At 36.2% G+C, this 25,757-nt stretch overlaps 1 protein-coding gene and 1 non-coding gene across 2 annotated transcripts; both read left to right on the plus strand.

The window, feature by feature from the left end:
• Positions 1-529: 529 nt before the first annotated feature.
• Positions 530-22,119, plus strand: LOC139138141 (thioredoxin domain-containing protein 12-like). Its single transcript, XM_070706372.1, has 6 exons — positions 530-686; positions 1,358-1,418; positions 10,689-10,741; positions 11,063-11,136; positions 13,307-13,460; positions 19,530-22,119. The coding sequence occupies exons 1-6, from the start codon at positions 587-589 to the stop codon at positions 19,595-19,597; spliced, it is 510 nt and encodes a 169-aa protein (XP_070562473.1). The 5' UTR covers positions 530-586; the 3' UTR covers positions 19,598-22,119.
• Positions 18,320-18,391, plus strand: Trnac-gca (transfer RNA cysteine (anticodon GCA)). Its single transcript has one exon. It is a non-coding gene; the product is annotated as a tRNA-Cys (tRNA).
• Positions 22,120-25,757: the final 3,638 nt, after the last annotated feature.

Below are 25,757 nucleotides of genomic sequence, written 5' to 3' on the forward strand. Positions count from 1 at the left end.
AACAATTTCATTAAAACATAGAATGACTATTTAAAATATAAATGTGTAAAATGTAAAATATAATATAATATATATATATATATACATATATATATATATATCAGATAACCGCTAAGATGTATATATATATATATATATATATATATATATATATATATATATATATATATATATATATATATATATATATATATATATATATATTATAATTTATGTCCACCTTCTGTTTTACTTATGTCGCGCGCCGGGGGGGTCACCCAGTTTTCGAAATTTGGAATAGGGGGGTCACCCTGTTTTCAAATTTGGAATGGGGGGGGGTCAACCAGTTTTTGACGTCGGCAAAAAATAATCCACCGCCCCCCCCCCCCAGGCTGTAGAAACTGACCAGTCCCTTAATACCACAGCTAGACGAAGTCCTAGAGACATTATTCGCATATATAAATGTCTGAGCTCGAACTGGGTACCTGGTGTGTTGCAATACCCTTCTCTATAAAGATTGAGCAAGCATATCACTTTATCTTTACTTGGCTAGGGGTACCCATCTCGACACGTATATCGAGAACAATACAACAACCGGGCTGTATGCATGCCTCACAGTAAAGACACAATAATGGCTTCCCACGCGATACTGCTGCTGTGCCTTGCCGTCGTTTTACCAGTTATTTATGCCGATGGTCTTGGTCGTGGTGAGTACTCTTTCCATTCGTCGTGGTGAATTGTTGATCTCGATTTTAAGTGAGCGGTGACACGTACGTAGTTCACGGTCTGGGCCCTAGATTCAGAAGTTCCGCTCTCCATGAATGAACTGTAGTACAACTTCCCAGTTCCATATTCCTTAGATCTATACCGTTCAAAACCTCACTTTGCTTATACTAAGACTATCCAGACTTGGTGTCTGTCAGCATCTCATTTTGCTATTACAGGACAAGCCAACCTTAACTATCCTTAGCACGGAATGTGTGATTCTATCATTCTGTCAACCTTGTTCCGTGTAGTCGGTATTGGCAACTTCTTCCACACCATTGATACAATGATAGATACCAGATAAATTCTGTACGGTGTCACAATCCAAGCTGTTCTGCAAAACCGTGACTCTCTCTCAACGCAGTCCCCCAGCAACTAAATCCCAACGATTGTCGGGCTACTAAATTTATAGAGATGTACATTTGTGGAGGCTATACTTCGGTGCGAAATAGTATATGATTGATATTGTTAAATGCTAAGTAAGTGGTATGGTAATTGGTAACCAACTCTCGACTATTAAATAATATTACTATTTGTAGTCGTGGCGATATGCACCACTCTACAGTAAATGTGACTCATGTTTATGCGTATAATTTATGGTTTCTAATTTTAGGCTTTGGAGATGATATAAACTGGAAAACCTTAGATGCTGGATTGAAAGAATCAAAAGACTTGTGAGTATACCTCTAGAGAACTGACTAACATGTTCACCATTGAGGTAATTGCAGATGTTATTTGCCACCGTGACGGTGGGACAATATTCCTGCAAAACACGTTAGACTGTCAACATCTGGAACATCGATGGTGGACAATAGCAGTGATATGTATTTTATGAATGCTGATATAAAAAGATATTCCTTTTCATGCCAGTTGACAAGGTAGCTGCTTTTGTACCATGATATGATAAGTAATATCTCAAGGACAACCTTCCTAAATGTTTTCAGTGCCACTGTACATGGTTTAAACAGTCTTTCTCATATGTCAAACATAGAGCATCACTTTAAAACCTATATTCAGGATTTCAGCGATGTTCAGCATTATATGAAACTTTTACTCTTCCAGTGACCACCATGGTTTGGCCCGAGCCCATTGTTATGAATGGCAAATTGTAGACTTGTTTTATAGCCTATACAGGGCATTGGCTGTGAACATGTTAAGCATTTTTAACTGAAGAATATAGAACCTAAGTTATAGTGATGTTGTCAATGGGGTTTTAGAATACAGATGAATATCAGGAGTATGGTCATGTTTTTGCCATCCCATAATACCAGGGGGATCCTTGTGACATGAATAGTGAAGTTTCGTGAAATTTACCAGCCTCCTTCCATGACCAGTATACTATTACTATTATCATTGGCTGATGATGGAAGAAATGCAGTGTGTTGAACAAAAAGTTGTGAAGTTGAACTTGAAGACACTGAACATCAAGAGCAGTAGAATCATCTTGTTCTGAAACATTTTCCTTTGAGAGATCATTTTCAATTAAATTAGTTGATACTTTCAAGAGAAATTGATTGAATTTTTGACTAAAATTGTTCTTTGCTTTAGCATTTTTCACACAACTTCAACAAGCCTCGCCATCTTATTAATCAAAGCTGTACATTAATTTTTCTGTGCTTTCTGAAAGAGAATGCATTTTATGAAGTGATAAAGATAATAGAAGAGTAATCAGAAATAATAAATGTAACATGTGATATAAAAATTCTACATTACGCTTTTGCCCTCAACTATGAGAAGTAAATATTGCTATACCAGTACATGACACTGTGCAAATAATATCTTCTGAAACCTGAAGTTCATACCACCATCTTTGACCAAAACATGAATTATTTCATATCTTGGTTGCACTCACAAATGTGCAAATAAAGCTAGTACCCATCTACATGTGTTAATTTCTGAACAGTTATCAAACAATGCCATACAGTTACTCTATGTTAGAAGCCTCCAGGTTTGGTAAAATTGATAAAAATAATAGTATCTGCAAGAACATGTTTATTAATTGAACAAAATGAGAGGAATGCTATTCATTATATGGTCTTAAATATAGTGTACCTTAGTTTTCTGTCTTTGCCTATACCAGAAATCCATGAGAAAATATTTTACTTGAGGGTCTATGCCTATACACACAAAGCAATATGCCAAATTTTCTTTCAATAAAGCCTTGACATCATAAGTAATTCAAATCAAGGTATGGACAGTAATGTGAGCAATTACTTTTCACTTTGCTGTGATGAAGCTCATGAAAATCTGGTACTGTTGTGAAATTTAGTAACTTCACTATAACTACACTACGAGATGAATTCTTAGATTTCTTGGGGGGATAGAGGGTTATTTGCAAAAAAATTGTCAGCAGATAAAGGAAAAAAAATGATTGAATAAGACTTTGAAAAAGTTAGGCAAACAGAGCAAAATAATTGTTGTCATGATATTTCTAAAATCTGACGATATTTATGCCCTCATTCTCGAGAGGCACATTGCCTATGTTTTGATACCAGCATTTGTGACATAATCACATGTATAACAGTCTTGCCTATGTTAGCATCAATGTGTTTTACCAGCATTGGTGAGATAAACACATAACAGTCTTTCTAAACTCCTTGAACACTGTTTTTGTTGCAATGACAGACTCTGGAAATCATATACAAGGTCTTGTGTCTGAATATAATGACATTGACATCATCAATGCTGAAGCAGATGGACAACTCTGTGCACTGCTCTGAAAAACGTGAACATTTTTAAACATGATACGACTCCACAGACTTTTTATAAACATTATATTTTTCTCTATATTTGCTTATAGTTAGAAAAACATACAAACAAATCTTTCCTGACAATGACAATTCTATAGCAACAATTTAAATGAAATATAATTACAATTTGTGTTTTTTTATAGTTTCATATTGCTGTTGAAACAGAACACTACATTTTATTTTTAGGTGCATTTGTTAACTAGTGACGTGTATGTATAGTTGTGAACCAGTGAAGCATATGTATAATTATGAATGGCTTGTTACAATTATTAGTGAGTGTAGGAAGGGATGGTGTGTTGTGTATGCATATGAAAATAAATTGATACACTGATAAGGGAAAAATTTCTTTTACAGTGACTGTAAAAAAATAATGATGCTACACCCACTTTCACCATCCTTCCTCCCCCAGAGTCAAATGGTCTCCCCTAAGGCACAGTGTATTACTGATAACTTATCGAAATCAAATTAATATTTTTGATTAGTTTGGAATAAAACATATGGATAAGTACCTTTCTCTGTTGTGTCCAACCTGTCTTGCACTTATTTTACCTGACCTCCCATCAAAAAGACATAATGGTTGGTGAGCAGAAAACTGCTCTTCTAAAATGAGTTTGTTGAAAACCATTTTGATGATAAGCTTCTACTACTGTTTGTCCTGACCAGTGACTTGACTTTTTTATCATGAAAATTTTTCACATGTCGTATGTAACTCCTGTACCAGCAACTTTGTTTTCAAAAGGTAAGTACAGCCACACCAATAAACAGTCTTGTTATCCAGACTACTTTTGTGTAACCAGGCAGTGAACTTACCAACAATATCATGAGTTACTTACCCACCTTCACTCTGCCCTACACAAGTTTTATGCTTCATGAAATTGAAGAACTTTTGAAGACTCATTGCAAAAGAACAATTTTTAGCTCCCATAGCCATATGTATATATGGCAATGGAAGCTATTCTTATAGGCTAGGAAAATGTCTGTATGTCTGTATGTCTGTATGTCTGTATGTCTGTCCGTCAACATCAAAAACTCCAAAACCGCTGCACATTTCATCTTGATATTTGGTGTGTACATGGATGATGGGCTGTAGATGAGATTTTGTTCAAATGAAGTTGTCATTGCCAAAAATATGCAAATTAGTGCCAAAAAAGGCGTTTTTGGTAAAAAATCTCCTTCTTCATAACCGCTGGTCAGACAGCTTTGATATTTGGTATACAGGTCCCTAGGGATAACCCAACTTTGATTTGTTCAAATTGTGATGAAATATGCAAATCTGTATTTTTAAGGAATTTTTTGTCATTTTTGGTCAAAAATTTATTTCATCAAAACCACTTGTCTGACAGCTTTGATATTTGGTATACAGGTCCCTAGGGATAGCCCAACTTGGATTTGTTCAAATTGTGATGAAATAAGCAAATCTGTATTTTTAAGGAATTTTTTTTGTCATTTTTGGTCAAAAATTTATTTCATCAAAACCGCTCGTCTGACAGCTTTGATATTTGATATACAGGTCCCTAGGCATAGCCCAACTTGGATTTGTTCAAATTGTAATGAAATAAGCCAATCTGTATTTTTAAGGAATTTTTGTGTCATTTTTGGTCAAAAATTTATTTCATCAAAACCGCTCATCCAGGGCTCCCGCTACCCGATCGCCAATTAGCCAAATGCGAAAGAAAGTTAAAAATGGCTACAAAAATTCCAGTTTGGCGAACATAGTGGCTAATGAATTTTTACTGCCCGGCCCTGGTGCCAACTCAACAAAAAACCACAGCTATTAAAACAATAAGAAAGTTGTAAGATGTTGAAACAGTTTACCCTCCTTCATACAAAGTTGCAATGTATTGAAACACTTCACCCGCCTTTCTACAAAGTTACAAATTCCCTGGTACGTAAAACAAACATTGTTGCTGTTCCGTCTGCAGTACACAGAGGCTTTGCTTTGCCTCCGTGAGTCCCGTTCGTCCTTCAGTCTATCAGAAGTTTTACCTGCTTTGCTAGAATCAATATTTGGCCTGCAACTACTCAGTTTGATAGTAAAAACCATAATTTCAAAGGAAACTTTCACAAACGGAGTAATAATACAAAGGAAGAGGAGAAAAACTGAGGTTTTCTGAAAGGTCAAGTCTAGGTCATCTCATCATGTGATATAATGCATGAAGACCCCTTAAGTGTACAATTATGGTTCAAAAGAGCCACCTAGGGTGCTCCAATAGGTAAATGGTAATTTTGGTGCCTTCAAATTTAAACGGCATTCAGCTTGACTGTCAGTTTCAAATTACCGTTCATCGCAAAGGGACATTGTCAACAGTAATTACAGTAAGCATATCCATTATCAAATCTTCAAGTTTGTGAATTGCAATTTGGCATGTAAACATTAAAGCAACAAATTATTAATTCGGTCTATTTCAAACTGCTATAACTTATAGAAGAAATTATGTGATTCTGAATTATTTTAATATTTTTGCAGATTCCACCAGTTTAATGATATAGAAGTGAACATCACAAGACATTTCTTGATGATATCAAAATATCAAATGAAAATATATTTGTGCTAAAATGTTATCATAGTCATTTAAACAATGTACACTCTCAAGCAGTGAGTAATTTAAATGAACATATATCATTGTGTTTTGTTTTAAAAGAGTTATGTTTTGCCAAACCCTTTGGTCTCAAGAAAAATACTCATACTCAATATGCTATTCATCCTGCTTGATCACAACTAATATGACATACTAGTAACACTGGAGCCAATCATATGTACACTGCCAGTGTGCTACTAAATGCTTTCTTCTGCACCATTTTTTTATTCTTGTGGCTAAAACATTTTGGTTATGGAAGACTGCATAAATTTGCTGCATGAGATGCTTGTAGCTTATGACAAGCTATCATACTGTGAACACTAAATGAATGCCGCAGAAATGTTCTCTACCTGTTGTATATACACTTCACTTTGCTACCAGATTTTTAGAATTCAATTGTAGCTTATTTTATTTCTGGTGATAAAACTTTAACATCTGAAATGAAAAAGTATTTCTATCCTGGAAATGTCATAAAAACCCAGATTATTCAATAAAAACTGAACAAATATATCTTTAATGTAAAAACTATCAGGAATATCATACAAAACATCTTGATTTGTAAAATTAGGAACACCTGAATGCCGAGAAAGCTGTAATTGCTACGCTTGAGATCATAAACTGGCTAAAAGTTGCTCAAAGTGGCTACAAAATTTTTGATTTGGCTAATCAGTTGGCTAATCATTTTGGTGACTTAGGGAGAGCCCTGCTCATCTGACAGCTTTGATATTTGGTATACAGGTCCCTAGGGATAGCCCAACTTGGATTTGTTCAAATTGTGATGAAATAAGCAAATCTGTATTTTTAAGGAATTTTTTTGTCATTTTTGGTCAAAAATTTATTTCATCAAACCGCTCGTCTGACAGCTTTGATATTTGGTATACAGGTTCCTACAGATAAACTAAATATGATATACAGAATATATGATGAAATCTGCAATTTTGTATTTTTGGTGCAATTTTGCCATTTTTGGTCAAAAAATGTGTTTCTCAAAAACTACTTGTCTGATGCCTTTGATATTTGGTATACAGGTTCCTGGGGGTTCTCTTAGTGTGATATAGTGAAATTTGATGAAATCATCAATTTTTGTATTTTTGGGTCAGTTTTTGCCGTTTTTGGTCAAAATATTTGTTTCTCAAAAGTTACTCATGTGATAGCTTTGATATTTGGTATACATTTTTATACATAATTATGATGAAATCATCAATTTTGTATTTTTGCAGCTAATTTTGCCATTTTAGGTCAGGCCATCCTGAAATGAGCTATCAAGATCTCAACCTTCTTCATCAATACATATGTCACAAAACGTTGCTCTCTTCATAACACAGCAGAGCTCTGTCGACCATTGGGTCGTTTGTTAGCTCCCATAGCCATATGTATATATGTTTACAAGTTTACATTTTATTGAAAATCTCAATAGCCACTGAGCAGATTAGAGAAAATTAGCATGTAAGTACTTTGGGCTGACCTGAAATGATTGTGCACATCTGGGTCAGTATCTTGGACTTGCTATTTTTCATGAATTTTTTGTAATTTTCTCCCATTTTTGGTCAAAAAATCTTCTTCTCTGAAACCACAAGTCTGATTGATTTGAAACTTGGTATGGAAGTGCATAGGAGTGACCTTTCTCAAATCTGGGCAAATCGTGGTGAAATTTGCATATTTGCATTTTTTGGCTATTTTTTTTCATTTTTGATCAAAAATTTTTTTTAACTCTGAAACCACACGTCCGATTGAGTTGAAACTTAGTGTAGAGGTTTTTACGGGTGACGTCAGTAAGATTTGATCAAATTCTGGTGAAATTTGTATAATTTTATTTTATTGGGGGAATTGTTTCTATTTGTGATAAAAAAATCTTTTAGCTTGATTTTAGCTTGTTTTGATAACTATATGGGAGCGACCAGTGACATTGTCACTATTTTTTCAGAAGAAATTGTTTTCAAATTTGACATGTATCTTATTTTCAAAAGTAGACTTAACAGATTGTCATAACATAAATCAGAGACATTCTCTCTCAGTGCAATTTTGATAAGATGGAGTAAACTCAGTGAGACAGGTCACATGACAGTAATATGAATTACAGTATATATGATGTAATAATTTCCATGTTATCATCATTCTGACATGATCGTCACCTTTATCTGTCTGTGATTTAAACTGGTAGAAACATTGATGTCAGTGAAAGTTGCCCAGCCATATTGCTTAGAGTTCTGCCACACATAGCTATCAGGAAATCACCAAAGCAAGTCTGCGTATATCCAAGTAAGATAAAGGAATGGACAATTTAGTCTCCCTCTGATAAACACCTATCCTTGAACTCCAAGTATATATTGCAGGTTGCAAACATGAATTGAACAGGGATTATTTTGAAAGCAAGCCCATGAGCAGGATGGTGATCATCATGAGCCTGTGTATCATGTAAACTTTTTTATTCAATACAATTATTCTTGTGAAATGTATATGTTGTAATTGCTGAATTATCTGTGGATTGAATTGTACACTTCAACAAAACTCAAGTCTTATTTAACAGCAAAATTGTACTACACTGTGAATCTGAACTGTCTATGTTGGAGTTGAATTGTATAAAAGTTTTGGTGATCAGATACGAGTATGCTTATTTCAATGTATAAAAACACAATCGCACATTCAATTAATTGTATATGAGGACCTGTAGACTAACAATCAGTTGCCAATACATGTATATACGTATACAGATACCTGCAGTGCATGTATGTGTACCGTATATCCTAAAAAGTTTTCCATCAGAATACATCAGTGGTCGCTATCAATTGAAGTTTCATTGTGACAATATGAGGTAGATGTACATGCATATAGCGACTAAACTTGAGTCGAGAATAAACTGAAAAAATGTTCCGTTTATTGCCGGGAAAGGCATATGTTTCAAAATGTGTTCCCTGTACGACCATTTGACCTGTCTTTGCATATGTCATGAAAGTGCCCATCATGCTTATTCAAATTTATCATATGGTCAATTTGATGCTATGAGAATTCAAAAACTTGCACCCAGTATATGTAAATGCTTGGTTCAAGTCTGTGATTTGTGAATGTTTGAGTGGAGTGAACGCAATGATTTGTATTCTGCTTTCATGTGAAACGCGCGCGTGAGTGGACGCGATGAGTAGGGTGAACGCAATGAGTGGAGTGAACGCTATACAGCGGAGTTTCACCCGGAATCACAGACTTGGCTTTCTTGCACGATCTGCATTGCTATAAATTATTCATGAGATGACGTTTTCTTTACTCATATATTATTCATAAGATGACATCACTAATTTTTACACATTGGGAGGAGTTACCAATTGACCCAAACGAGACGTGCATAAAACTCACATGGCGTTGTTGACAAAATGTCGAGTGCGATCACTTATATTTATTGAAATAATGACAAACAATAACACAGCTGTTTCTTTGGCAAAATTTATTTATTGTTGTTTTGAAAAGAGAAAATTTTATATTATTTCTAAGTGAATTTGGAAGTTTTTCTCTTTCATTCTGACTTGTTCAACTTGAAGTTGAAAATCTTTATTGTATGTGCTAATATGCCAGAGTGGCATACAGTTCAATAAAGATCAATTCTATTCTTATATTATTCATAAGATGACATCACTAAATTTTACACATTGGGAGGACTTACCAATTGACCCAAACGAGACGTGCATAAAACCCACATGGCGTTGTTGACAAAATGTCGAGTGCGATCACTTCCACAAAAGTCAGCACGACCTCTGTTGTATCACCGAAAACGCGTGAAAATATATGTGTTGTTGTGGGGCCCATGTTGCAAAATGCGAAAATCGTCGCCGGTTATTCAAGGATGGAAAAAGACACCGTCCTCACAGTTGTAGCCTGTTCTCTTACGTGCCAAAAGCGATGGAAATCAAAACAATGTCGGGCGACTTCGTATGTCAGTGATTTTCCGCTGCCGGTTGGTGCGCAGACGAACACATCTTTTCCCTTAATGTAACTCTCAACAAGCTTTCTTTGGTAATCTCGCATGATTAGCGATGGTCGACCGATCAGTTGTAAAACGCAGTTGATGTACGAACTTGATGCCATTATTCGCCCAGATATATGTACTCGATGTCTAGCTTTACAAATGTACTCGATGTCTAGCTTTGCACGGAGATGACAACAAACTTTTAATGCATGCAGAGGTTTATTAGCATGCGTTCTTCTTATTGGCCAGAATAACGGCGGGGGCTGTCAATCATTTTGTATTTGCTCACGTCACTGTGTACACAGTCCGTCTCACCGCCTGTACTCTGCAAGAAGTCCAAGTCGGTGAATCCGGCAGAAGCAAACTCACTACTGCGCAGACTCAAACGTGACGCATTCAATCGCTGGGAAAACCTGGCGTGAGCTGCCAAATTCCGGATAGGTTTGTACGAAATAGGAGAGACACAAGAGAAACTATTATAAATGATTTATTTTTTTTAAATTCACCGACTTGAACCAAGTCTACCAGTATATGTAAATGATGCGTCATCAGTAATCCCCCTATCATGCACCCACAGTTGTGTTACTTCCTGTTTAAGCAAAGCACACCATTTATCAGGCAAACTATGTTAAATATTTTTTTCTCGTCGGTCTATTTCAGGAATAAACCATTAATGCTGATTATTCACAAAAGTTGGTGTGGAGCTTGTAAAGGTGAGTGTAACTGACAGAAATCTGAAGTTCATTGTTTGACTGAGATCCTTTATTTCTTCTTGAAAGACAAAGTTTCAGTGTCATTTGCTAATCACATTGACATACATATCAATGTACTGACATTCAGTGACTAATATACAGTAGACAAACAAACACGTAAATTTACGGTAGAATGTGTGAAAGTATTTGATTAATGCCTGCTCTATTTAATGTTCACTGTTAACTGCATTTCATAATTTCTGAGTCATTGTTTCAACATTTGATCATTTATCTGATCATTTGTCCATCATTTGATTACATGCACTGGAATTCACTTTTCAGCTTTAAAACCAAAGTTTGCAGATTCCTCGGAAATCAAGGAACTCAGTGAAAAGTTTGTAATGGTTAATGTAGAGGTAAGCTCTTTCTTCAATCATGAAATTAATAAACTTGATCGTCAGTTTAGAAGAATAATTCACCTGAATTTCATGTAAAATTCAATGTTGTTAAATAAAACTATTGTGCAAAAAATGAAGTCATACTTCAAAATTCAAAGACATTTTTGTACAATAGCAGTTTGGCATTTGTACAAATTTTGATCAATAATCCAGAATTTTGGAAGAGATTTGGGAGACTTTTGAAAAGACTTTTTAACTCAGTCATCTCAATATTTATCCGGTCAACGTGAACTTTGACTTTTGAGTGCCTAGGAATGTTTTCATTCAGATCATAGCAAATGACGACAATATTGAAATTATTCTATAGATGCTTATTATGAGATATATTTTTAATATGAGATATATTTTGGTGATAAAATTTCTTGAAAGCTACTGCAGTTAATATGATTATATGTATAGGATAAAGCCCGAGTACGAGGGCTCTTCTGGTATATAAAGTCCAACCCAACGATAAAATGTCGAGGCCGAAAGCCGAGACATTTTATCGTAGGGTTAGACTTTATATACCAGAAGAGCCCTCGTACGAGGGTTTTATCCGACTTAAAGACTATTGCCCGTAACTGATATATTTTCGTTTTCAATGTGTTTACGTCAACCATCCCCTTTGTCGATGTAACATGTTTAGGATATGAATTAAAACTTTTATTTGTGAAATAGCCTTCCAATGTAATGGAACATCCTATAAATGCCCGAGGGCATGTTATATAAATGCCCTAGGGCACAGCAGATTTTGTGTTGCAGCTGGTTTCCGCTGTGTTACCAAATTTGAATATTAAAACGTACCAGATGTCTACAGAATATGACATGTTCACTTTTGATTGGACAGTACTTTACTACAGCGCTGTCATTCGTTTCTGGAATTTGGTGACCAAGGCTTTACGAGTAAATAAAACACCCTGAATTGAGCACTCTGATTGGTCAATCAACAGTAGATAGTCTTTAATTAATGTATAGGCATGTAGCAATGTTCTCATTCATGTTGTTCAAGTAATATTGTTGTTGGTTGAAAAAATTTAAGGGACCGTCTACGATTGTCGCATAACTTCAAGAAACGAAATTCCTTCGTTTACATCAAAACCCCCTCCCCCTAAACGAAAGTTCAAAAGTGCAAAATGTTGATGTCTGCCTGAGATAACAATGTAGCATTTTGCTGTAGCTACTGAAGAATATGTATCCACTGAGCACATTACATCGTCAAGTAATCGATCAAATTTAGGTACTAACCACAGCATGATACGAACGAGTTGGAAACAGTTTCAGCAAAATTTGTTGGTACAAGTGTGCAGTTTTTGCTCATTTTTACACACAATATAAAGAGTACTTGTAATCACAAAATAAAAGTGCGAAAGTTAAGTTCACTAATTGAATGGAGGTCAAACCCCCTACCCTACAAACAAACAAATTTTGCTTTTTGAACTTATGCGAGATGGTCCCCAACATAGTCACTTTCTGTTTTATCATACTTGGTATGGCATCCTTAGGATATTCATATCTTTCAATGAAGAAAAAATTATAAACATACATAAGAATATTTTCGTTATATTTGGGGAAACAAATCATTTAAGAAAACTAGTCATTGCTGTCAAATTGTATTCGCAGATTTAAAGCAATAGATCAAATTTTAATGAAATTAAGAGCATTTAGTGTCTTTGTCTTTGATAGTCAACAACTATTGCAATCACAAATTTGACCATACTGGTAGTGTCGTTGACACCACTACCGTAGTATAGTTTACTAACAGCATTAAAGCATTTTATTGCAAATTTGCATCAAACATTTGTCCCTATACATGGTATGTGATTTTATATCAATAATTTGTAAAACCTACATCTTTCTCTCGGAAGGTTGTATGTTCAAGAATGTTTATGTCTTATGCTGGACTTTTAAGTTTGATTGATGGTGAAGATGTGTGATGGTCATTCTCATATTAAAATTTTGAAAAGTTTTGTGGTTACACGTATGTGACAAGAGAACAAAGTTTTGAATTACTTTTGGTTGACACCAATCAAATATTAGAGATTGTCTGCTTTGTATTGTGACCTCTAACTAACTGTGTCTATTGACATCTGAATTCTCACTGGTCTTGACTTCTGACAATGAATAAATTGATACTTTTATGTCATTCCAGGACAATGAAGAGCCCTCTGACAGCAAATATACACCTGATGGTGGTTACATTCCGAGAATACTATTTTTAGACAGCACTGGTACAGTCAGAACTGAGCTTATAAATGAAAATGGTAATCCACAATACAAGTACTACTATCCAGAGGCAACATCAGGTTTGTATTTTGTCAGAAATAGTATTGTGGTGTCTATAGGATGTGAGTGTTCAGATGACGTGACCTGGGTCAAACATCCTGGTCACTTCTTTATCACATTGGAGTACAAGAATAAATAAAAGGTCTCACTCCTTTGTGATAATATAGGAAGGTCATTTTATTAACTGTCCAGTACACTAGGGTTGAATCTGTGTTTGCAGTACTTTTCATTGCATGTTTACTTAGCCCAACTGAATTCATACTGCTTGTTCACTACTTTCTGTTTCCATGAAAACCATCACCTTTGTTCCTTTTACTGTTTGCTATCTGTACATTGCCCCGTAGACTAAAAGATGTGTCACTCGACCACATTCCCTACGCTCCTCTCCTCTAACTGATCTCATTTGTGTAGCATTGTTTTAATACAACCCCTTGAAGTCAATCACAAAATTTGTCCCACTGTGATTACTCCACTCTTACATGTTATGACAATTATGACACATGGCTCAGTCTCCTGGATATCAGTAGTCTGTAGCCCTGCCTGAATGAATGAGTCGGGGTGAGGGGGATGTGAGTGTAGTAATTTTCCAGGCTAGAGTCTTTAGTCCTTTCATGGTCAAATGAATAGTTTTATGGGTTTAAGGTAGCTACATACCTTTTAGACACTTTCAGATTTTTATTTTTTTCTCAATTGAACACGTCCCAAACCCCAATAAAGTATACATTTTCTGAAAGCTCTGATATAGAGCTGTCCGACCAAGCACAGTACACGGTCATTATTTGCATAGGAGTCACGTGACAAGCGTTTTGCTGAACCTTCCAAAAACCGGTTTTTCCCGCCTTATGCGAACACGCTGCAAGATTTCCGGTTGGAATTTCTTCATTGACAAGCCTTGACAATATCCTTCAAAACCGTGTCTGGGATTTTCTTTATATGCCTTTGTTTTTTTTTAATGCGCTCTTAAATGTGTTAGATGAAGGTGCTTTACAAGGAATTTTAATTATCACGCCATATAATTTGAATGGAGCCTTTGGGAAAAAATCGCAGACACGGTTTTGAAGGATATTTTCAAGGCTTGGCAATGAAGAAATTCTAACCGGAAATCTTGCAGCGTGTTTGCACAAGGCGGGAAAAACCGGTTTTTTGAAGCTTCAGCAAAACGCTTGTCACGTGACTCTTATGCAAATAATGACCGTGTACTGTGCTTGGTCGAATAACTCTATATCAGAGCTTTCAGAAAATGTATACTTTATTGGGGTTTGGGACGTGTTCAATTGAGAAAAAAATAAAAATCTGAAAGTGTCTAAAAGGTATTTAGCTACCTTAACAAAAACTCATAGCTCGACAATAGATGCAAGTTTTGAAGAAGCAAACCAAAACTACAGAGACGTTCTCGACAACATTTTTTGCAGCATCGCTACATTGTACACATTTCACAATGATGTCATACAAAGACAATTGCAGGTTGAAAAATCTATTTTGGATTTTGGGAAGGGGCTTCCAAGGAAAATACATCAAATTGTCATGATGAATGGCAAATTGCTTACAGCTTTACAGCTGTCTAGATTGAAATTTTCTCTGTTCTGAAGATCTATTGATCAGGAGACTTTGTCTCAGATGTGTAACCATGTGAAAGTGTTAATGGGTTACTCATGGCATGAAAAATAAAAATAATACACTGAAGCCTTCAGTGAGCTAGACTGTCCCAGGTGTCACTCTGTCATGGGCTCAGCATATCTCAGAAATTGCAATGCAAGCAGTCAAACATCGTTACATCCTAAGACATGCAAGAAATCACTTGCCTGTTAAAGCACAAAATACCATTTATAATGAAGGCTTTGACATCCACCTTCTAATGGAGTATACATACGGTATGTCATCTGGAATGGAGCAAGTATCACTTCATTGAGGTTACTTGATAGACAGCTGATGACAGCACTATGTCTTTACAGAATGGAGGATCCTCTGAAGGCTGACATTATCCCAAACATCATCTTTTTAATCATGCATCAGATTTCATTGCACTTTGTCAGCAGACCTTGTGGTTCCATTAAAATGAATGTTATATACTGGTAACTTTTCCTTTTATTTTATGTGTGCCATGCTGTTTCGTTTTGACATTTTTACTGGTACATTTATTTTATTTCTACTCTATCTCCCTGTCTTGGTGAAATACACAAAATCGTCAGCTTGTCCACAAAGCCCACACCAGATATCTGATGTCATGCCCACTGCTATTATTTACAATTCAGGTCAGGCTTATCATGACTTGTCAAGAAAGGTTTAATTACCCATGAACAGATCCACGCCCCACTCCAAATATTGACCTTTCTCTCACTATGTTGAACTGGAATTGTTAAAGCTACCAGAATTTCGTATGCAGACGCACGCAGACAGTGTTCTTTCCAAAGACGTGAGAAACTTACGTTACTTCCGGGTTTTCACGCTGGGCCCATTCGTTCAGTCCGGGCTCTGCTATTGGTTCGATTTGAAATGCGCCCACGTGACTTAATCTACCACGGGGTATTTTAAATATGGAATGTCAGAGACAACAAGAGGCGCTCAAAAACCTGCTGATTTCTTGACTATTCATCGGTAAGAGGTAAAAATGTCTAAGTATGATTGAGAAGGACTAATGTGCTTTGACCCTATACGTCGAATTTTACCGATTTCGATGCTTGCTAGGTGCATTTTTGGCGATTGAAAAAAAGTGTGTGGCAATGAAGTGACATCCCTTGGTTAATGTTAGGCTGTATTGAATTTGCAACGCACATGTATAGTATAGTTAGGCTGCAACGCACATGTATAGTTAGGCTGTATTGAATTTTGCAGCTCATAGTATAGTTAGGCTGCAACGCACATGTATAGTTAGGCTGCACAGTACTGTAAATTTCCCATAACTCATTGCGATTTGTATCCTCAGAGATTCCCCAGAGAAGTCTACCAGGTCTCCCATGTGTAGACAAATTCATAGACTAGTTGTAAAAATTCTAAAAACGTACTTTTAAGAACACCATTCTTCTCAATTCTCATTTTAAATGATTTGAAAAATTATGCAAGATTGAGAGAGGAGATAGCATTTTTGTAAAATTTTCCACTGATTGTGTCTTCAGCCATACAGAATAATGTGATGGAAAGTAGGGAGACCAGTTGCACCTGTTTTTTGAAACAAAAGGATATTGATTTTTTCCAATGGAAATGACAAAAGAAATTTGCATTCTAAGTTTTCTTAGAGAATGACCCCTTCAGTTCGTCATAACTTGCTGCCTAAAAAGTATGGCATTTGTAGTATCTACAGAACATGACTTCCATGGTTGTTTAATGGTTATTTTGAAACTTTTGCTGAAATTTCTAAACGTACTTTTACTGAATATTATTTAACAGTTATTCTGATGCTGAACATTAGTGCTTACATGCAGAACTGAAAAAGTTTTTAGAAAAGTAACCTTCATGGATACAAATCAAAGAGAATTGTGGGTAATTTATTGTACTGTGGGCTGATATTGAATTTTGCAGCGCATAGTATAGTTAGGCTGTATTGAATTTCGCAGCGCATACTTTGTTCTTTTCTGCAAATACTATCAACAACAACAACAACAACAATAATAAAAACAACAACAAATTTACAGAGTCCAATATATTTTTATTTTTCTCCATTTTTAAATATTTAATCATCATCATCATCAATATCGCTGTATTGAATTTTGCAGCGCATGTGTATAGCATAGAGGTAGCTTTAATTACCTCCATGTGTACAGTGAGGCTGTATTGAATTTTGCAGCGCATAATTTGTCCTTTTCTGCAAATACTATCAACTACAACAACAATAACAACAACGACAACTTTACTGAGTCCAAATATATTTTTATTTTTCTTCATTTGTAAATGTTTAATCATCATCATCATCATCGGAGCCTGCATGAGGACCCTTTGCTTGTTCTTATTGCTAGAGTACGTACACAGAGGGACTGTAGTACATCATGTTTCAATGTGTAGCGGATTATTTTTAGTTGGCACGGCGGAAAGTTCGACGCAATAAAATCTTCGAACCTTGCGGAAAAAATCTTCTAAACAGCCTGGGTGTCAGCACAGTCACTCGTGAGCTATTCAGCTCTGGGACTATTCGCCCCATAGACGTGTGTACATAAGCGAGGGTTTTTTCTCGCATATGTACACATGTCTATGGGTCGAATGGTCCCAGAGCTGAATAGCTCACGAGTGACTGTGGTGTCTCAGCCGCCTAGCTGTGGAGCCATAGCTGTGATGTTTTCAGACTGGATTCCTACCTTTTACGGGCTCATTCTCATTGCTATTTTTAGGGCCGCCACCACGGTCGGAAAAGTCAGAATCAGTCCGTATTAAAAAAGCAGGAATTCCGTCTGAAAACACTACAGCTATGGACACACAGCAAGCTCAAGCAGCTTCCAGCCGTCGATGTTATTGTTAGTCACTAATGGATGTATTCGTGTATCATATAAACAATTGAGTAAGAGCCAAAACACACAAAGTCTTTTCTTTAAAAAAGGTTTGGCGTATTAATTATGCGTTCTTTGCAAAAATCGGAGTGTTGTGTGTGATCGAAAGACGGTGCGCCCCTAGGCCCTGCGGCCCCGATCGAGTGGCGCAGCATACAGCATCAACACTGGGAGTGGGAGGCAATGGGTTGACATGTAAACCGTTTACCGATCATACGTTGACATTGATTGTGGAAATGCCGAACGCTTGGCGTATCCAGTATTGAGCTGCGGAGATGTCGATGTATAAAACTGACGTGCGTAATGTTGTTTTCGGATACTAGGTCCTGATCGGTCGAAAGTGAACAACAGCGACTTTTGGAATGTGGTATGAAACCTCGATTGAACACACCACACATCGGAGTGGGGGTATAGCTCAGTGGTAGAGCATTCGACTGCAGATCGAGAGGTCCCCGGTTCGATCCCGGGTGCCCCCTCCAATTATTTTTTTGGCCCTGGTTACGTCTCACATTATTGGATTTAGATGTTATAGCTGATATTATCACCCCCCCCCCCCTATACAATTTTTTTTTATTCATTGCTACAACTCTATTTATCAAGTACCTTTGTTACCATAGTAAAAGTTATGTTCCAGAAATACATAGTAGGGAAGGTCTGACTGGGTTTGTGGGAGTAGAGGAATGTGGTCATATGGATGGATCTTGTATTCATAATTTAAGTAAATGTTTAGTTCTGTTGTTTTTATGTGACATTTTCTAGCCTGGATTGTTTTTACAAATCCTTTTTCTTATCGTTTTCTCTGTATTTCATCTCAAATTGTGGCTTGTGCGAATCCAGTCATCTGATTGGCTAAAGCAAGGGGGTATATTCTAGATAGGAAGACTCAGGGCCTAAGCAGTAAATGATAAAAAAATGAATAAACTGGAAATCTAGGCGTTTGATTTGTTTTGGTGAGATGAAATCTCTGCAATGCACTTGTATAGTGTCGCTGATTTCAAAATAAGAAGAGTTCAATACTCCTATACTTGACCAGCTCAATGAAGCAAGCAACAAAGAGCTAATCTGAGTGGTAAACGTGTCTGCATGGGCATGCCTAGATTCTCTTACAGCCCCTTCCTGGTTATACTCAGTGACTGGTTGTAGTCTAGCCCAGTGAGCTGATGTAGTTCACCAGCTTGAAAAGCTGGCTATGCTGGCTTGTGCTAAGCCAGGCCAAACTAGTGCATTGCCAGCGAGGGGCTGGTAGAGAGCCCACACATGCCTAGACTCATAATGACAAGTTCTGGAGCTGAAGGACCATGAACTTGCAAAGGTATCTCCTTACCCCTCATTGGTTTGAAATATTACGCATATATAATTTTTATTACATATTGACATATGAATAAAGGTTTAAATGGTGTGCTTGGGTATTTGGTGTTGACTATACGGTAAGTCGCATATTTAGCTGAATTAATCACCTCACTTTGCTCCGTGATTATTTTGTCAAACTTTGCTAATTTCTGCTCACTACCAAACCACTCACATGCTGTTTATTACCACTGTGTCAGACGTTCCATCCTTATTATTTTTAAATTTGTCATTTTGATCAATTTTTTTTTCGTTTATATCTTTCAGTTGTAAAGTCCATGAAGAAAGCTGCTGATGTTCTTATTGAATCTAAAGCTGGTGTAGATGAACTGTAATTTAGCCTGCAATATGTCTTTATTTCAACCATAATGCAACTTTGTTTTTGCCATGTCTCCAATCACAATCCTACAACTTTTTATTCAACTTGTGCCTTTCTATTTTACATTCATTTGAAATGTTCCTTTCTTTTTATCCTTTTCATCCCGTCAGTGACATTAAATTTGATTATCATCATATCTAATCAGAGCTAAAAGCAATGATAAATCTATGCCAATCAAAATCACACCTGTTTTACAGTACATATTCTTTATAATTGAAAATATCTCTTCTGATCTGAAATTTGTAAATTTTCTAACTAGGGTCAGCATAGTTGTAAGGGCATTATCTGTGTTAGTTTTACACCTGTCATCTGTTTGTAGTTTCAACCTTCCATTGTTATAGTTGTAATTCTTCATTATGCAACCAAGCAGCAATACTATAGTTCGCCTCCAATGGGATGCATTTGCAGAACAATATTTAACTTGTGAAAACTTCTATCATAGAATTTCTTTCACCTCTGCTTTACTTCTTACTAGCGCAATTTTGGACCAACTGATCCCCTGGTGAGGTCAACATGATAGATGATAAGGCAGTGTTTTCAGACCAACAGCACTATGTGGTCAAATGATCAATGATTCCAATTACAGTATTCAGTAAAGAGAGAAGAGACTGGTGATAAAAAAAATTAGTTTTTGGAAATAGCATGGATATCATTAAATGATATATGAATATCTTGATTTTGGTGCACATCCTTGTTGTTTGGAGGGATGTGAAAATCTTACACAAAATTTTAAATCATAGGGGAATATTTTTATCATATGAATGAAGACCGTATCAAGCGCCACATTAAATATTCTAATTCTGATATTCTAATTCCATAGAGAGTAAAAAGTTTATTAACTTCAGGAAATTCAAAAAAATGAGTTGGCATGGACACTAACTTACAGCTGGTTGGAATGACAAATCAATAGATTCCACAAAATGAGAACAATTCAAGGTACAATTATTGACGATGAAGAACAAATCTTTTAAATGATGTTGAATTCCAAGTTTTTCTTGTTGAAACCAAACCAAGATAATTGCTGTTTGAATGAACAACAGCTGTGTTCTGATCAATTGTGATGTATCCTGTAGGCTAAATGATATCTACAGTGCTAGCATTGTTGGTGAATGATTTTGAGCTCATATTTGGTTTTGTATATAAATACCAAAAAGAGCTTATATGATGAGTCAGTGGCGTCTGTATATTTGTGGGTATGTATGTGCGGATGTATGTCCGTCACACATAAATGCTCCCATACCACCAGAGCTACCATCTCAGTATTTGGTGTACAGGTAGATGCAGGGGTTGAGATGTGAATTTGTTCAAATGAACACATCAGTGTCAAAAATGTGCAAATGAGGCAAGAAAAAGTGAAATCCTGCAAATGTGCAGGAGTGATGGCATGCCAGTAAGAAACAGGCCAACTCCACTGATCTTGAGTCATTTCCTGTCATTGTTTATGAACTGTTACATATTAACAGACCTGCTGAAACCATAGACAGTGGGGGGGGGGGGGGGGGGGGGGGGGGGGGGGAGAGCGACTGGCTATACTCAAACTAAAAGGGGCTTGTTTCTGCCAAGCATGTTGCTAAAGTTGACCTCCAGTACCTAAAGTTTCAGACCTTAATTACTTGTGTCATTCTTGTTTTTCTGGTTTAAATATTTCTTGTTGTTTTTCTGGTTGTACTGTGCAGAAATCATTGTCATAACATCAACGTAGAATTTTCCACCACTGAACAGATAGAAACAACATTTATTGTTGATCATTGGTAACCCATACTGGTATATACCAATTCTGATCAAATTTGAGCGACACCGTATAATTGCGGTATTTTTTAAAAATAACATCAGAAAAGTACATTTGATTAGTCAAAAGTTAATGAAATCAAGTATCTTTTAAACCATTCAAGGCATTGTATAGCTATAGTGATTAACAATGGTCACAACATTTCAACAGCAAAAAGCCAATCTAGGACAGCTTCATTCATTGTACATCAATGAACGTTCATATATGTACACAGGCATTGCCAAGACATTATTGCTGTGTAGGATGGAAATACGCCAAACCAGTCAAAGCAGTGTTGCTGTGGTTTGGCTGCATCATCTTGATCACATTAAAGTGGTTATGTTTAAATTTCATTTCTGATCAGCAAAAATTGTCAGAAGAAAAGCAAAACTGGAAATCAGAATGTAATGTTTATTTACTTCTTTACAAGATAATTTTGTAACCAACATGGGATGATTTATCATGTGTGTACCCGGTACATGTACTCAGAGAAACTTGTTATCAATGTAAAACTGAAAACCAGTCTCAGTTGATAAGTCTTTTCAGCTTCAGAAGTGTTGCATTTAATTTAAACTGCATTGTAGTGTGTTCTATGTGTTGGCGTTGGATATTTCACTGTATAATTTTTTATATGATTGTCTATCTTCAACTTTGATATTTCTCAAGTTTGAAATAAAGAGACATTGAAATATGGCCAATATCCAAATTAAGATATAAGTTAAGTGTAAAGATTCGTTAAGAAACAGTTTTCAAGGTCAACTGACCAATCTTTCTGTCTTGATGCTTCCTTGGTTACAACCAACCAACCAATCTCTTCTGTCTTGATGTTGCCATGGTCACAGTCCTATCTGATAGAGGGACCGTGCCTTGGTCAACAAATCACAATGTCAAATTCTGCGATTCTGTCAATGTGGATCCCATTCAGTATTTATGACCAACTATTTGCATATGAGACCGATGTTACCGAATAATAACTGAAATTTATGTAAATCACATTTTGCCACAATTATTGGCACCCTATTTCTCTATGAAGTAGACCATCTAAATTCAGGAGGGGTGTTCATCGTAATCTGCCAAGGATAGATCATCCAGACTTTGGTGGTCAAAGTTTGTTGACAACCCGTAAAATCCCTGATAAGTCTAATTTGCATAATTAGTTGTGTTGACTACTTACAAGATGTGTACATGAGAGATAAACGTCCTCAGTTGTAATGGGGTATAAAAACATATAAAGAGTCAAGAGGCTAGATTAATCTATATAATCATTTATTTTATTTACTCCGATCAGTCAGAGCATGAAGAAAGGATAGGAACTGATAGAGAAAACTGTGAGAAAAACTCAATAATATTAATAACGTCTGGTCCGCTTGTGAGGGGACCAACGGTGTTGCTGTCTGTCATGCACATGTCAGAGTAAGATGATTAATCCAAACAGCGCCTCTAAAGGCTACTATAAATGAATCTTTTATTTTTTCCCTGTGCGCCTACCGAAAACCACGCCCTCTTTGTTTCAGATCAGCTAAATGAAACATTTTGTTAAGCGTAATGTCAAGAAATACGTTATAGTTTGAGAGACAATTTTGTTCTTAGTCATTAGTTGCTGCCAAAATCAACAAGTGTTTTATATTCCCTTTGATCTAGCAGTTAGCTTGAACCGATGATAACACGCGTACAACACTTTATCCTTGGGTCAATCACCTCAACTTTTACAAAGTTATTATTAATATCAAATTCTGTTCATACTACGAACTTTGCAGCGTTTTATTAAGTTTACCTCTTGATTTCGAATGTCCGCAAGAGTAACCTTAAGACGCTTTCGTCCACTTTTATTCTATAAAGTAATGCGCATTCATTTATGACGTCATAGGAAAAGTTGGCCTAAGGACCAGCTGATGGGGCCGTTTGACAGGGAGAACTTTTCGGCAATCTCTCTCAATGAGCGTACATATCAGAAATCGTTTTTCTCTCTTTGAAAGAGAAAACAATACTTTGAGCTCGAATATATTCGTGTATATATGCCACTGATTTCCCGAAATGTGCCCTGAAACGCTACTCCAGGGGAACAATATTTGAATCGAATTTTAATTCTGTGCCTTATAGAAAAGAAACGGTGATATTTGCGGACGTTTATGAAGAAAGTATTACAAAAAACGGGGTAAAAAGAACAATCTCAAAGCTGCTTGTTCTCGTGAAGTAGAATGGGGTCACTAGTCGCACTTCTCGTCGAAGACAAAGGCAGAAGAATGGGCCCGCTTTGGAGGGATCGTGCTTAAAAGCAGAATATTGATTATTCCATCTTCCAACATAATGGTGCAGTCATGGAAAATCGATATTTTCTTCCGGTTTCACCAAACCGTGAGGCAAACGTACACATGAGCTGAATGAAGTGGATTTTGTTATGCATATATATATATAGTATACACTGTACGTATGAGACTATCAACGAATGGATCAAGGTGTAACATAACTTAACCGTCCCATGACGATGATCGCCCATGTTGCCCGTGGTTATTCCTTTTTAGACATTTTAGACATTTAATACCACGCTTGTTCCCACAGAAAAAATATTAGCTGCTTGATCATGGTGAAGGCACAATTTCTGATTCAGATTAACTATTGTTTGTGAATCTGTGGTTTCAGTAATTCTACTATTTTTCATGTTGCCATTGTACCACATGAAACGTTTCTGCGATAAGAAAGTCGGTTAAACAGTCGTCAGAACTGCGCCTGTACGAGTTTCTTGTTTACAACGGCGTGCACGATATCTGGATGCACCTCATCATCATAGCTGCAACATTTAAGTTATACGATGTAGATTATGATAGACGTTACTTTCATCAATCACCATCGTACAGTGATTACATCGGTCGTATGGGTCCCATACGACCTTTAAACGCAGTTCCGAAGACAGTATCCCTTTAATGGACCATTTCATCAAATCAAGAGGTATATTTGCACGTGTTCCAATCTTGCACTTTACAAAATATGGTATTAATGCCAAGAAATAAGATATTTGTGACATCGGTAAAAGTGATGCATATGTGACTTTCTTAGTACCACATTGTTGTAAAAAAGGGAAAATGGCTTCTTACATAGAGTCTATAGGAATGTACCGATGTTTCTTTTTCTAGTACGATATTTGTGGATCATCTAGCTTTAATATTGCTTACGGAAAAAATACTGGTGTTGTTGGACACGTTCTAAAGGGATTAAAAGACGCAACACGCACGTGTCGAAGAGATGCGGTCGATAACCAGAAAAAATTGTTCGTTTTGTGGTTTGTTGTTTTTATTCTATTTTTTACTAAAGCGGACTTTATGAAATAAAGAGTTCCTCTTTGTAATTCTATGTGTCTTCTTTAGGGAACCTTATCTCATTTATGTCTAAATTTAGCCTGGATTGGTTGCATATAATATGATATTTGCAGTTCTTTTCTATTCTACGTTGCGCATACCGCGTTATATATAGGACACACTGTGCCACTTAAAAAGCCACACTAAAACGTATACCCTGAATACGTGACCTATACCCTACTTAATTACTACCAGTCAAATTACGGTCAACAGATGCTGGGAAGGCTAGTGCACACATCGGTGACGGCGAGGGTTTTGATGTTCCTCCCGTGCACCGTCGAGTATATACAAAGTATATTACTACGGTATGGCGTCCATGCTGCGTGTATGAGAATCAAGTATTTGTTGGTGGAACCATTGTGCACCAAAGTGGACTGAGATCTGATCAAACTGTCGTCCATGACGGGGGATTGCCAATCGGAACAGTCCTATATTCACATAATAGCCCCACTTTTCCCATATGCTGCATTTTAATATACGAATAATAGAATATGAGGTCAAAGATCACCGGAAATGACTATTTATTTCCCACGACCTGTACTTAAAAAGCTCAATGACATTTTGTCGGCGACCGGATGGTCAAACAGCTGACACTTGTTCGATGTGCCAAGTGATCAATTTGGGACAAATCATGCTTTGCCGACAGGAAATAATTGAATCTATATTATACGGTATATGTACAGATATACGCACATGTATATGCATATATATATATATATATATATATATATATATATATATATATATTATATATATATATGTATGTGTGTGTGTGTTTGTGTGTGTATTGTATAGATGTATGTATACACACAATATATATAAACTATATATATATATATATATATATATATATATATATATATATATATATATATATATATATATATATATATATATGTGTGTGTGTGTGTATATATAATTACACAAATTCTGTGCTAATAACGCATTGTAATTAGTATTAGACCTCGAAGACATGGTGTCCGGTGAAGCGATTT

The sequence above is a fragment of the Ptychodera flava genome, chromosome 8 (genome assembly GCF_041260155.1).
Source record: "Ptychodera flava strain L36383 chromosome 8, AS_Pfla_20210202, whole genome shotgun sequence".
NCBI classification, from domain to species: domain Eukaryota; kingdom Metazoa; phylum Hemichordata; class Enteropneusta; family Ptychoderidae; genus Ptychodera; species Ptychodera flava.

Excerpts from the sequence above, each read along its gene's own strand:
- LOC139138141 (XM_070706372.1), top strand. The coding sequence starts at position 587 with ATGCCTCACAGTAAAGACACAATAATGGCTTCCCACGCGATACTGCTG. Across the intron at positions 1,419-10,688 it reads TTGAAAGAATCAAAAGACTT|GAATAAACCATTAATGCTGA; the intron begins GTGAGTATACCT and ends GGTCTATTTCAG. Across the intron at positions 11,137-13,306 it reads TTGTAATGGTTAATGTAGAG|GACAATGAAGAGCCCTCTGA; the intron begins GTAAGCTCTTTC and ends ATGTCATTCCAG.